At 39.5% G+C, this 15,533-nt stretch overlaps 2 protein-coding genes across 6 annotated transcripts in view; both read right to left on the reverse strand.

The window, feature by feature from the left end:
- LOC135169693 (uncharacterized) overlaps positions 1 to 13,653 on the reverse strand; it is a 44,934-nt gene extending 31,281 nt beyond the window's left edge. For 2 of the 5 annotated variants that reach the window (XR_010300243.1, XM_064134916.1), the window contains exon 1: positions 13,195 to 13,650. The gene's annotated coding sequence lies outside the window, so the exon portion shown is untranslated. Of the gene's footprint in view, positions 1 to 13,194 lie in introns of all 5 variants that reach the window. The other 3 variants (XM_064134918.1, XM_064134917.1, XM_064134919.1) reach the window with 3 other exon arrangements.
- A 737-nt stretch (positions 13,654 to 14,390) lies between these two features.
- Positions 14,391 to 15,490, reverse strand: LOC135169724 (NADH dehydrogenase [ubiquinone] 1 alpha subcomplex subunit 5). Its single transcript, XM_064134963.1, has 3 exons — positions 15,334 to 15,490; positions 14,915 to 15,076; positions 14,391 to 14,665 (listed from the first exon to the last, which is right to left on the reverse strand). Exons 1-3 carry the CDS (start codon positions 15,352 to 15,354, stop codon positions 14,492 to 14,494), a joined length of 357 nt encoding a protein of 118 aa, XP_063991033.1. The 5' UTR covers positions 15,355 to 15,490; the 3' UTR covers positions 14,391 to 14,491.
- Positions 15,491 to 15,533: the final 43 nt, after the last annotated feature.

Raw genomic sequence — 15,533 nt, forward strand, 5'->3', positions numbered from 1 at the left:
ATAAGTGGAAGTGGGGTAATTTTGAATAATTAAAATTTATGAATAAATGTTTTATTTCATGGAGAGAAAAATTACGTAAAAAAAATTCCGTAAAAATCACGAAACAGTTACGCACTTTTTCAAAAAATGTTCGATAATTTTTAAAGAATTTTTTCTCTCCGTGTAGATGGCAATAAAAATTCATGTTAATACATACTGAGAAATGAATATTAGAGGGTATAACCACGCAGAAATTGCGTTGAATTGATTGTGAGAAATCCAAATTCTCGAGGAATGGGCTAGGCTCGTTATTATCGTGAGAATGTTATGATTGTTGGAGGCTAGATGAGAAAGTAAAAGTCGTTGCATATTGTTGATGCAGTTCCTACAGGATAGACCGATTTTATTAAGTGAAAAAAAAAAAATTGTCTAAAAATTCTCATGGAGATACTGGGTCTCGATTGAGAAGTCAATAAGGCATGGAATTTGCAGGTGCCATATTTGTACTGAGAGAGAGTCACGTGCCGTGACCTGAAAACACACCGACCCGTGGCTCTAAAAAAATGCACACCTCTAGACCACTTGATTCATTTGGGTCAACGTTCTTCGGAGAAAAGATGCCGAGGGGGTGAGGGAAATTTTATGCAAATTAAATCGTGTCTCGAGGCATCTGATGATCATCGGGATGTCATCGCAACTTGTTCGGTAAAAAAATGCCGAAAAGTTGGTGGACACGAGGAGATAAATTTTCCCAGTCAATTTACCCTGTTGTCCGGTAAATATTAGTTAACAATGTACACGTGGAAAATGCACATGAATACATATCGATGGAGTTGATGACCGATGGATAGGGAGTGCTAGTTTCAACGTTCACAGGAAATGACGGAGTGGTTGCCTCATTGCCACACACATACACATGAACACAAACGGGCCACCGAGATCTCGTGTATTCGAGAGGCAAGATGAAATCTCATTGAACATATTCAGCCGGTGAAACCAATTAACAAGTTTTTCTTATTCGAGTAGGTTCGTGATCACGATTGGCCAATATTTTCTGTTATTCGGTGAGTTGTATTTGTTGTCTCCCGCTGCCCTCCCCCGGGTATTTACACACGTTCAGGCGTTTGCATGCCGATGTAACACATACAGTGATGCAACATTGAGAATGTTGAGATGTGAAGTGTCATTCCGATGAACATTAATGAAAGAAATCACGCTGTGAATTATTCCATTTTCCCAAGTGCGTGTACACGCACCTGGAATTTTATCGTTTTTTGATTGAGCAAGATTTATTTTCAATTTAACTTTGGACTTTCACGTTGTAAATACATGTGCGCTATGAATTATCTCAATAAAATTAACTTTATTCGAAAAATATAGGAAATCCTTTCTCATACTTTCATAGAAATCACGTAAATTTTTCCAATTTTCCTAAATATTCAATAAAATCATTAAAAAAAAATTCCACCGATTTATTGAAAAATTTCATTGCCTGATGCCGCCTATAAAGTCACGTAGTTATACCCGTTTATGCTCATTAACATTTATTTTTATGGTAAACAGTGAAAATGTTTAAATTTCCCGTTTTCGATTGATCGTATAAACTTTCTATCAATAGTTGGAGAACACCTTTCTCCGTACAATCACCAAAGTATATCTCCCAAGAACTAGGTACTTAAGATATCTCGGAAGTCCAGCAGGTCATTTTTTACCACATCCCGTAAATGACCGCTGATGTATTCCCCCCCTCCCCCTCCCCCAAAGGTACACCATAAAAAAAAAATAAAATCAATTTGCAAACATTCAACATCGGCCATAAATGTTCGGGACAGATACTATCAGCGAGCCATCAGATTATTCGACATTGACCTAGGGGAAACAGTTTCTTCAACTGGCACGTAACTATCATCTCTTCCCAGGTGAAATTAACAAAGGAGAATAGGAGAGTGGAGGACCCTGGAGCATATAGGAATGGCTTTCCATGTAGCTCCCCAGCTCGTAACAATAATTCTAGGCTTCCACACTGGCTAGATTGTTATCTCGTGATAATCTCAGAATTGCTATTACGTCTATCCACTGAGATCTCCACGGAAAATGGTAACGAGCAGATTTAGATATATCCCCACAACATAAACTCATATAAACAATGATCACTCTCGGTGAATTCTTGGGATAAACGATTACCACTGAAAAGAGTAATTGAAAATATATTTCTTCAATGGAAAAGTTTACCTGACCCCAACGAGAATTGTTTTAAATTAATTGATGAGATTTTGGGTAAAAATTGGAGGTCTAGAGGGTGAAATGTGAATTTGTAATGGAAAAATTAAACTTGGGGGGCTAATTTTCGGGATAAAACTACCCTTCGTCGACGTCTAATTTTTCTCTAAATTTTCTTTCCGTAAATTATAAATTATTCACGCCCCTTTCCACGACTGGAGAAAATATGAATCACAAACATGCGATATTCCCCTGAAATTAATCTCCCCAATCGATAAAATATTCACGCCCATGATTCATTAATTTTAATCAATTAGTACACTCACAGATTGAATATTGCATGTGTATTTCATTGATTAATGCCTCCTCACAGGGGCTTTGCACATATGTAAACGTCAGTGTATTATATTTTCGTGGCCATCATGACATCCAACGAATATTTATCACACACGCGTTATTATGAAATCATAATTTCTCATGATGATTTCATCATCCCAGTGATAAATGAATTTTTTCAACGTCATTATTCGACGAATATCAACGGAATTTTATGTACCCATAGTGACTTAATACACGACAATTCGATGAATAGTAACCACCACCCAGTGGTATTGGAATAAGGCCAGGGTAGGGCGTGTGTGTGACACCGATGATAACACGAGCAACAATTTATACCGCCAGCACCAGTCATGCGTCTTTGCGCAATTAGGTAAATACCTTTCTATCGGTCTAGGGGAAGAGCCTCCTGCACACGAGGCAGTGAGTTATTGATACAACCTGTGAATAAATCCTCGTTTGTACCATCGTAAAGTCAATTTTTACACGTATAAAAATTCATCCGCAAATACCCACGAGAGCGCCTTATCCAATGATTTATTACATCGAATCGTCAATGCAAAAACAATTTACACAGGTGTTTTTCATTTTTATTGCTCGTGTGATCCCTTTTTCATTAATTCTCAATGTCCAGGAGAGGGGAGATTGCGATTGCATGAGAAAACTTTCTATACGAAATGGGCTCACTAGTAATTATTTTTTTTTTGCAACTTTTCTCAGACACAGAGAGAAATATTCAGTAAAAATTACAGAATTAATTGTTAAATATTTTTAATTGGTGCAGTAATAATTACTATTTAATTGTCACGTCTGTCACGCCCACTATCGGTAAAATTTCCGAATTATTTCCACGACATTCACGAGAAAAGGTGAGTTGGGGGAATATATCTGCTGATACAGACAGCGTGGCGGCATGTATCTCACTGAATATATCTCACAAGGTTAATTATATCATCATCCCAATTACCCGCACCGCTTCATTGGATATTCTCTTTCGCTAGCATCATAAATTCGCTTTACCATGTGCTCACATTCCTAGATAATTAAAATATTTTTTTTTTCCCCCACAAGATGCTGGACGAGACAGAGGTAGGGGATCATAATCCAGAACATAACCTTGAGCGCGTTATGCCGCCCATATGGTTCTCTCATGAATGATTTATCACTTTTTTTTTTTCATCCACCGGCTGGAGTCGGTTTTAGAAATGGCGGAGAACTTCATCAATCAATTTTACTAGAAGAACGAGGGGAAGATTAAGTGATGTTATTATTGATGATATATTAGGAGTTCTTCATTTGTGGTTGGAGAAAAAAACGGGAAAATTACACATCATCGGGGGGACATTAATAAAAATCAATAAATTTTAAATAGTCCAGGGGGAGGAGCGGGGACAATTAAAAAAATTTTTTTCATCGTCTAGACGAAACAATATGTCGAGTTGTGGTTATTCCGTAATTTTTACCGGACCTCCCAGCGCACAGAAAAAAATTTTAGGTGAAAATTGGACCTTCAAGGGGTGAAACAAGGGATGAAACTTAGTTTTATCAGCAAAAATAGCCCCCGAGCCTAATTTTTTCAACAAAATTCGGCCTAAAATGCGCTTTCACCCTCCAGAGGTCTAATTTTTATCCAAAATTTCTTCTCATACCATAATTCATAGAACTTTCCGGTTAACGTCAATTTAAATCATCATTCGCCTGCACGATCATTGAAACCCTTACCCCGTGATAATGCAAGTATAATATTACCAACGACTCGTAGATGTTGGCGTTCGGTATCTAATTGTTGACTATCTAACGGAGCATAAGGTCCCGCCGGGTTAACGTTCGCCCGGTGACTTCCTCGATTCCTCTGTCCTGAATAATTCTCCACGTGACCCATTCAACTCTCACTCTACCCTCAAACCCCCCACAGCCACTGCCCCACTCCCTCCCTCCCCCTGTCATCACCCTCACCAAGGGCCACACGCTATTATTTCCATATTTCGGAAAATTTCCCTCTTTGTTGCTTTGTGAATCGAGAAAAAAAAAAAAAGTCCCAGCCCAGCGGGTATTGTACGCATTCTCCCTGATGATGGCTGTGCTGCATTATCCCATTCGATATGGCGACGTGAAAGCGACTCACAACACTGGCTATGTACATTCTAAGTTCTCTCCTTTCCCGCGGGAGTCATAAAAATTAGGCATTGTGTTTGGGTTGCCAGCGGAAAGATGCGCTCCTACCATTCGGCACTTACATATCCCATTGTTCCTACAAAACTTATCCACTTTTCGCAGATCGAGCCGTTATACCAACTCTCTTATGCATGTTTATTTTCCAAATAAAAGATAATTTACAAATTCCTTGAACGGCAGAAAGTTCATCGCACGAAAAGAGATTTTGCATAAAAATCGAAGGTCTAGAGGGCGAAATGTGGGGTAAAATAAAAATCACCCACTTTCAGGCTAATTATTGGGACAAAACTAACCCTCATCCCTCGTTTCCCCCCCCAGACATCTAATTTTTACCTACAATTTCTTCCCCTCTGGACCAGATCATCCAAACTCCCCCAATTGTTCTCAATTTCCCCCAATTCCAACTCCTCATTCAATTTTCTCTCTTATCCACTTTAAATGACGACAATTCCGTCTGATTAAGATGAAAATTATTACTGTTTACCCATTGGAAAGCGAAAAATGTCGGGCCCAGAAAACCCACTGTCCGACCACCGTCATCACCTCTGGAAACACCTGAAAACCCGGCCTTTGTTTCCCACGCACAGCGGCGTTCTCAAGACGCAACAAAATCACCTTTTCCCATTTTCATGATTCTCTTTTCTCCCTCTCTCGTGTATCACCACCAAACACTTTGCTCATTCGAGAAAGTACGGTATAATGCGAAAGGCGGTGTGGGAAATGTCTCGAAAGGGTTCCACGCGTTAATCATAAACGTTTCGTATTGATTCGTGGGGAGTGAATTATCGTTTGAATGAAAATTTTAAGACTTCATTTAACAATGAAAAAGGCTTCGGCAATATCCTGTGGCTCTCGAATGATCCCTCCGGGGTATCATAAAACTTTGGCTTCTGCCTGAAATTTTTTCCCCTCAATAATTCGGCGTGAGCAGATCGAACGATTGATGCAGGCGATTACTATTGGAAAGTCCACGCTTTCCTCCATTTATCGAGTGAGAGAGAGGACAATTTAATTTCCGACGACCTCCCAGATATTTTTCAAAATATTTTTTAAAGCCCTTTTTATTATTCCCTCATTTTTACTGAATATTTATCTCGGTGTAGTGCACAACGTTTGATTGCCTCGATACATCAACATACGCAAACCCATTAAATCTCCTGAAATTCGATTAGACCATTAGCTTAATCAGCTATAATTCCTGGGTTTAACTACACCATATCGTGAGAGTCATAAATTTAACGATTTTTAGTCACCACTGTTTACAATAATAAACATTTATGAAGATGAAATAAAAATAAACTAACTAAATGGATTATATGCATTCCACAATTTTTTTATGGAAATTTAATTAGTAGGTTAATCGGTCGTTTAGAGACAGGTCACATTAATTAGCCGTTAATATGCGAATATTATACGACGCAAACTCCTACTCGTCGGCTCGTAAATGGAAGAACACGGGCATACGTGTGTCTGTGGGTCGTCGAGACTTCAGCAATCCGAGGATTATGGTCAGGGGGTTGTCCCGGGGCAAGAGTAAAAACAAAAGTTATGGGAAATAGGGGAGGGGGGGTGTATTAAAAGGACCTCGCGGAGTTCATCGAGGCAGTAACAATATTTTTTTGATGTCAAATATTTTAATAATAATATGATGAGATCTAATTTTTATCTAAAATTTCTCTCCGCGTGATATTTAATTCGAAAAAATTCAGTTTTTTTTTTTTCAAAGTCAATGAAATCCAAGTACTCAGCACCCCATCAAGATAAAGATTAATTGTTCCCTTCCCCGGATAAATATGAATCATCATATCAAGCCAATCCCAGAATATTCCCCCCGTCGAGATAATGACAAAAAGTAAAATAAATAAAACTGGGACTATGTCGCACCTCGATCGATTTATCTATGCGTCGAGTACAGTGGAATGCACGTAATCTGGTCGATGGTGGAACTGGCAGTGGTTAGTGTGTATGTATGTACCCGCCTTAACGTTCAGCAAAACGAGAAAATCCCTATAACGAGCCTTGCCACAGCCATAACTAAATACCGAACCGGGTGAGAGTATATATCCCAGGTAGGAAAAAACGAATGGGCCAACCTTGGTACAAGCACGGCCGCCGAGCTGCCGTAGCTCGGCACCCGGGCTCCAGCCAAACTCGCGCCGAACTTGGCTAGACCCTGGGATGATAACACGGGGCCAGGCCTGGGACCGAACTTTGGCCAGACTTCGGTCGCCGTACTTTGGCCGCACTCTGGGCTTACCATTCGGCCCGAAATTGGCCCAGGCCTGTTGCCGAACTTTGGCCGCACTCTGGGCTTACCATTCGGCCCGAAATTGGCCCAGACCTATTGCCGAACTTTGGCCGCATTCTGGGCTGACCATTCGGCCCGAAATTGGCCCAGATTTACGACCAGAGCTGTGGCCAGGCTCCAACCGTTGCCTGTATTGGGTTCAGAATCACCAATAAATATATGAACGGTATATCTGATAAGCAGACATGTATTTATTACCTTCAACATTATACAGAAAACAGTTTTATTATGTGACAAAACTTATATTTAAATTTATTAAATCTATTGACAAAAAAACTCAGCCAATCAAAAACTTTTTTCCTCCTATCGACATAGTACATGTTTTCATCCGATTTTGGTTGAACAGTTAAAGATATGCAGTGTTTGTATCTCCAATTTTCATGAAAGATAATCACAACTATGAGATTTTTCCGCGAACAGAATATGAAAACTCAAAAAAATGATTGCAGGTATAAATTGTAGAAAAATCTTTTGTGGATTATTTTCATCCGCTTTTAAAATAAATAATCTACGTAGATCATTTGAATCCGAAATTTAATACGACATACCATATTAAGTCTTAATAAACTCTCTCTTACAATCTAATAATATTAGCAGTCAGTCTTCAGAATTCGAAGATTGTATTAACAAAATATCCAACAAAATAACGCACCAATGTTATTTTTTAAATTAGTAGTTTAGAATTGATAAATTATCGTGCTTCAATTCAAGCATGAAAACAGTCATTATAATAGCAATATTATGGATAATTTATTCCGCTATGGATGATAAGAATTAATTCTTATATCCATAGACAATTGCTGATACGAATTATCCTGATAAGAATTATTTTTTCATCTCGGAAAGACGTCCTTTTTTTACAATAATGTCTTCTCCATCTGCAACTCCGGAACACAGAATGATATTTAGTTGCATTGATTGTGTGCTAGTTCTATATAATATTGCTTATTATATTCACTCTTTCAAACAAACTTAGAAATATAAAAAAGTCTTGGATAGGATTACATATAACTAATTAATTTCAACCCTTAAATTTGAAATCTTTGGGGAATATGGACGCAGTCCGATTGTGAAACTTCAACCTTATAAATATTATTTGACTTGAATCACCAAATACTGAAAACAGCTCTCAATGGCTGAAATTACTTTCATTAGAATTTTTCTTAAAAATTAAAAATCCACTTATTATTTTTCCCTTTAAACTTTTGGACATAATATTTAATCCCTGAACCAACAACGGATATTTATTCCCGTGATCTAACTTATGAGGAAATGACATAGAAAATACTTTATTATGCTAAGATACATCACATTTTCCAATTGTTATTTCCATCTTCTGGATTTCCGACCTCGCCAGGAGAAATATAATAAATATAATTAATACTTCAATGACAGCCGAATACTAAACAATATTCATATATTAATATATATTCTGCCCAATGAAACGCCTCGCGATAAAAATATATTGATAATATAAACTTTTCCTATTAATCGTACCTTTTATCAAGAATATCACAACTAATACAATTACGAAAATGAACTAATGGAGTCATATTAACACAGTGATTTTACAATTCCATTTATCCCGGAAAAATGAAGTATTATCGATTGGTATCGGTTGGTTGGTTGGTTGGTTGGAGCTGCCGTGTAGTCTTGGGTATTGATGTGTAACCTTCACTTCTTAAAATGGCTAACAATTCATCGATTGCTTCTGCTGTTGTAGCTCTTCTGAATTTCACTGCCCATTGATTAATTTTTTGCTCCATTCCCCGCGGTTCCAATTTGTCCAGAGTTTGTGTATTCTTGTCTCCAATGCTGTCAGTGAATACTTTGTTGAAATCATTGTCAATGTCATCTGAATCACCATCACAACCTGAGCCCCCAAGAATTGGTTCATCCCTGTCTCCAACGCTGCTATTGGATTCACTGATGCAATCATTAAGATGCTTATACGAGCCACAATCACCATCACCACCCGACCAACTATCACCACAAGCACTAGCATTATCATCGAGATGTCGAACATCGACATCTCCACTAATTTGATCCACAATAGATCCACTACGGATAGTTATTTCATTGGCTGTTGGCAAACTAACCTCTTCCTCATCGGCATTATTGCGTTCACTGTAATCCGGAGTTTTTTCTTTAGCGCCTTCTACGTTTACAGATTCTTTTTTCTTCAGTTGATGAAAATGTCTGTATTTTTTAACCCGTGAATATGAACTCTGAGACATATTACAATAGTAAAAGAGTAATATTAAAATAATAAATTGCCGCACACGACACTCATGTCTACTGCCACAATCAGACTACTCAACACGCCATCTTACGGGCTGTTGTCATAGAATGTGTGGTATACGGTGATATCCACGCATATTTTCCCCTGAAATAGTATGTTCAGAAGAAATAATGGTACCTTCGGAAGAAGGAGAATCAAAGGACGAAAAATTTAGTGAAGGAACATTCCCCATGAGAATTCAATTTTTGGAATGCTGTTCCATATGGGACCCAAGCCTGGCAAACCATGCCCCTTGTCTGCCTGGCCATGTCTCGGGGCAAGCTTGGTGACCCAAGCCTGGCAAGCCATGCTCTTTACCAGTCTGGCCATACCTCGGGTCAAGCGTGGTTGCCCAAGCCCGGCAAACCGTGCTCTTTGCCAGTCTGGCCATACCACGGGCCAAGCTTAGTGACCCAAGCCTGGCAAGCCATGCTCTTTGCCGGTCTGGCCATGCCTCGGGCCAAGCTTGGTGGCCCAGATCTGGCAAGCCAGTCTCGTGCCAGACCTGGCCCGTTTCGTGGACATTGGCATTTCCTACCTGGGATAGTGGCTTGAATAGCGTCTTACAGTTGGAGCGTTCGAGTTTCGAAATTTATGATCACGAGGATCGATCGTACATACTGGTCGAATGCCGTGCATAGGGTGTTTCTATCACTGTTTAAAAAAAATACATTTTCAATTTTACCCCCCCCCCATCATTGACAACATTGCTTAATTAATTCAGCCAATCAACAGTTGCCCAGCTACCCCCATTCTCCCCCCATCACCACGAATAAAAAACAAACAAATGTTGAGATCGAATGACAAGTGTGATGAGAAGGACGACGAGTGCTGGGCAAAGTGTCGACATTTCTGCGAAATCTTATGAGTTTCTCAATATGGCACAAAAAGATGCCGAGAAATCGAGTAAATCGTATACGTGACGGCACGAGATAGGTGTGTTACATTTAATCCTTTTAATATCACGTATCCCAGGGTGTCTCAAGCCCAATGGGATTTAGTCCCTTTCTCGTGATTACGATAAATCATGAAATCATCCGGAATTATTCACCAGATCCTGGCCATTTAGCATTTTTCATTTTACTCGTACGATAAATGTTGTCACGATACGATATATAACGTTATTCGATTAACATTCATTGGGGTGTACATGTGTGCCCAATTGTTGAGGCGCTAGAGATCGGTTGTAAATAGGGCGTGCGACCTGGCTTCACGTCTCGGTGAACACGGGCACGTGTGGGCAAACACGAGGTGAAAAACGAAAATTCAGTTGCCTCCGTCCTCGAATAATGGGCGTATCGTAATTCACACGTATGCGGTCAGTTACAACTCTAACTCGTTGATTCAATGAAATTGATGTGGCGATTAATTTATTGGTGAGTTTCTTCGTGAGTATATTCGTTGATTTCGAATTAAAAAGAAATTGGATCAACCTCACCAAGTGCACTGGAAAAGGCTGGAAAGTGTTCAGTCCTGCAGCTTTTTTTTACATGTAATTTCTAGTTAAAAGAGAAACACTAATCAACGGATGGAGTGAGATTAACGATTTCTCGAATTTCTCATTGGCCTTCGGGGAGGAAATTTTTATTACGCATTTTTCGAAGAGCATCTGTGTTAGCATTTTGTTTATCACAATATTCAATAAATGAAATAAAAACTTTCAAAACAGTGTCAAGTTCCTAAAGGTCCCGGAATGAATTGTGTGAATAATTTGTGAAGATACTGGACAATGAAGACATGATAATGTCTATGAGCATTGAGTAATTGTTTTCCATCTGCGACCGAGTGGAAAATAATTTTCAGTAACCATTTTCGAAACAAAGTGGGTTAATGACTATTTACAAACAGGAAGATCTGATGAAAGTAAATTAAAACCTCTAAAAGAGTGTCAACTTCCTGAAGGTTTCATCCCAGAAAAGACAAATGATTCTATTCAGTTCCAAAAATGAAACCGTGTGAAAAACTTGTAAAAATAACAAACAATAGAATCCTGAAAATGGTTTGTCTATTTGGAACGCAGGTTTCCATCGAGCATCGAATATTTATTCCGAGGAAAGCTGTTTAGTCTCAAGTGCAATGAGTAGATTAATATTCATTAAAGTTCTTAAAACAAAAAAATTCCATTGCTCATTTTTGAGATGAAGTAATCACAAAATCTTGAAGTCCATTGAAAAAATTCTTGCACATATCTCGATCTCAGAAACGACAGATGAGGCAGAGTCCCAAAAACGAAATCGTGTGAATAATTTTCAAGAATAATATAGTGAAATCTTGAAAATAGGAGAGAGCTTTGAGTGAAAGTTTTCGTTGAGCAATCACGACGATCAATAATTATTTTACGTTCAGAAAAAGCTACAGATGAATGAAAAACTGGTCTCAATCATCTGTCGTGCAGAAAGTATTTTTCGCTGACCATTTTTGAGATAAGTAGGTTAATAACCGTTTATGGACAAATATCCGATAAAAATACCTGGAAACATCCAAAAAAGGGTTGACTTCCTCAAGGTTCAGTCGCACAAGCCATGAATGATCTTAGACAGCCGGAAAAAAATAAAACTCTGAGAAACGCCTAACAATGGTATGAAAATTATGCAAAAATAATGTAACTAGCTCACTAATTATGTCGTTCCCGACAAAAGCTATTTCACCCAGCTATAAACAAATAAAAAAAACCACCGATTCGACAGTTCCGATTTTTTCTCTCAGCCCCAAAGAAAGACTTTCCCGGAAAGTTACCACCAAAATTTATGAACATCCCCAAGGTTGAATCCCAAGAAGGCCGTGCTCCCACCTGAAAGCTCAGACCCGTGGGACAAATTCTAAAAAACCCTACAACAATAAGACCGTTAAATCCGAAGGGGAGCTCTCTCCCAAGAATTCTCTCCCCCAAGATCGCCTAAAAATCCGTAAACTCCCGGTGCCCTCGGAATAATCCATCACCAGTGAATGCACCTGTACTAAAATCAGGAAGCGCCGCTCCACATTGAAGCACCAGTTGTCATTATTTCAAGAGGAGGGGAAGCGCCTAATTTGAAAGCAAGTCAGAGAATTGAGGCTTTAAATCGCCATACACATACCTTGCATTATGTACGCACCGGTACAAACACAGAGAGGCCGCGTTAATCATCGTCAAACCTTAACGAGCACCACGTAAAATGGCACTTATATCGCCGCGCCCCAAGGTAGACCGCTAGTCGTTAGATCCTCTTTCAGGTAAAGAATCTCAGACAGTTGTGGGTACGAGAGGAGAAGGTGCAGGTGAAATAAAGGGGGGTAAGAATTTTCAGTATTTGGAAAAGTCGGGGGAGTTGTAAAAATTCGTACGATCACCTTAGCCCACGGACACGTGCGAATGATTTTAAAAGCAACTGACAATAACGACTGGTAATATTCTAGTTATTAGCGAAGGTCAGTGACTCGACAATATCCAGATAACTACCAGATTTCATTTAACGCGTCAATGGAAATCGTATTCAGTAATCCGTCACGATAAAAGTAATGCACTTTCATCTGATCTTTTCTCCCGTCCGAAGTTGCACGAGTAGAATTTTATGCTAATTATTTATAATCAGATGTCCATTTCCGGGAGAAATATTGAATGTTGGGGGAGGGGTTACCAACGAGGATGATATTCCTCGGGAGATTATGGCGTTCGGTGTGATCTTGAGTGAACTCCCTGGATAATAATAATTATAGAATATTTAATTGAAATTCATCTGAGGGAAAAATTGAATTTGCCAATTTCAGAGCTCACCCAAGATCTGTGGACCGATCGTCCTCCGGAGAAAATATTTTTGTAGCAATTCGGTGGGAATAACATAATAATCGATGACCCTCGATTTATCCACGACGTGACGAGCCAGTACCCAAACGAAAACAAAACATAAACACTCACCGAAAATAGAGCTCCCTTTTTCCCACGGCGAGCGATATTTCCACTTCAATATCACAGATTCACGACAAACACTCCGTGAGAATCGAGTACAATGGCCGTTTTGTCGTCACAACGCGACAAGTCTTCACACTCAATCGCTCTCATACAATTGTCGAAACAAAACACCACCAATCGTTAATTCCGCAATCACTCCCGCTAAAACTCACTGTTCCCGCGTAAACCATTAAACTAACAAAAAATTTAACAAATAATTTTCACCGGGGGTTCCGCGATCTTCCCAAATGCCGGCACAAATCAATAAACAAAATCACTGATAAATATTGGGCAAAAACATGTCTGAACGGCCGTAGAAAATGTTGTTTACATTCTCACCGAGAAAGACGCGCGTCGACGAGGTATCAACGGTGTCTCAGAGGCAAGTGTGGGCCACCGCTCGCCTTCTCTTAAACGCGGAATCGCAACTGGCTGTCATCTCCCCCACCTCTCACCACCACCCGAGGCTGATCCCCATTGGCTCCCGCTCTTTTTCTCTTGTGTCCATCGACGTGAGACCAGCTCCCCCCTCAGTGACGCCGTTGGGGGTACATTGTCCTCATCGGTCACTCCAACCGTTTTTTTTTTCTTTTAAACTGTTTTCCCTCCCGATTTCTACACCTCGAGCGTCTTCATCGCCGACAAAAGTACGTGAAATTTTAATTCTAATCAACTTTCCGAGCTGATGCCTCTTTATTCGCGGGTGATTTGCTGCTGGGGGACATGGAAAGAGGTGAGTACAACCCCCCACATCGATAATCCCCCCATAGCGTCGGTTGGACATTGAATGGCGTGCCTCTGGGTCGTTTTGATTATAGTTGCTTGGCTGGGGGAGAGTTATGGGGGAAAAATCATTGAGGGACCGGCAGATGCTCTTTTAATAGTTTCGTCCTCCGAGTAATAATGCTGTAATAAGGCAAGCACTTTGCGGGAAGAACACAACGACAGCCGGTGGCTGCGATCCTTCCGAGCACACGACCTACTGATGCGAAACGCTCGAAGACCAACCGCCATTTTTATTTTTCGGTTTGCCGGGTAAGCGTTACTTGACTGATTTTTTTACGCAATCTTCGGATGATAAATGCCAAATATGTGACCCTCGTCACTCCCGGGAATTTTGGCTCAAAAGTTTTATTTTTTGTGTAAAAGAACAAGAGTTGAAGTACTCAACAGCCACATTTTTTTTATTTTTGCGAATTGTTTAAACCGAATATACATTACTCCATAAATTACGTTATTTTTGATCTACAATATTGGGCATAAATTACTTTGTGGGTGGCCAAGACCACTGGTGCTGAGGAGCCTCGGCAACCAGGGGCTCCCAGGGCTTCCACACAGACATCTTACGGGCTAGGAGGAGCTCATGCTCTGCTTGGACAATGAGCTCTTCCACCTGACCACAACCTATTTTTTCTTCTATGGTTGGGATGTCTTCCGTCTATAATAAAAAAAAATCTGTTGCCATTCTTTGTTGAAGAATTCTAGGTCTATTTTCTAATTGACATCTGAGTGATGGGCTTTCGAAAATGAAAATGAAAAATACATTTTTGATCCAATACCTCGAAAGTGACAGGATTATGACGAAAAAAATCTTTTTCAATCGATAATAATTTTTAAAATACAGATGAAGCTCTGGTTTTCATTTTTTCAATCGATTCAATTGTCATTTGCTGACCAATTTACTCACAGAAATCAATATTGCGGTTCGGTCCTTGATAACTTTCTCGGTGTGCATTCTGTAAGGGTACGTAGGTGGCAGCTTCTGCAGGGCTCGTAGAATCTTAGAGTAGAGATGATTGAGTGAACGATGTGGTGCTTGGGCAACTTTCAAGCCCGTCAGCATTGTTGTCTAGAATGAAAGTAAAAAAAAATATACCACGAATCATAAATATTAATGAGCACTCCTAATTTTCTCTTTTATGTCGAGAGGAGAATCTTCACGAATCAGATTCATTATGTAAACAATATTATCGCAGTGGAATATCTTAGAGAGGTTATGTTCATCCGGGGATATTTCAATGACATCATCACGAAAGAAAATAAATTCTACGTATCAATTTCCCAAGTGCTTGTTATCCTCCAGAGAATTATTTATTTATACTGTACCAGTTTCGGTGTGGCTGCCATGGTGATGGAGTGAAGAGAATGTATTTGATTCGAGAGGATCAAAGCGAAGATGATAACCTGTACGTCTGATCAATTCTAGCAAATTGTCAGATTCCTACATTATCATCTCTCTTCACTCCCAGCATTGGATCATTTCAGTTCACCTCGAGTTTCAGTTAAATTTTCGTAGCTCTTCATCC

The sequence above is a fragment of the Diachasmimorpha longicaudata genome, chromosome 15 (assembly GCF_034640455.1).
Source record: "Diachasmimorpha longicaudata isolate KC_UGA_2023 chromosome 15, iyDiaLong2, whole genome shotgun sequence".
Lineage (NCBI taxonomy): Eukaryota > Metazoa > Arthropoda > Insecta > Hymenoptera > Braconidae > Diachasmimorpha > Diachasmimorpha longicaudata.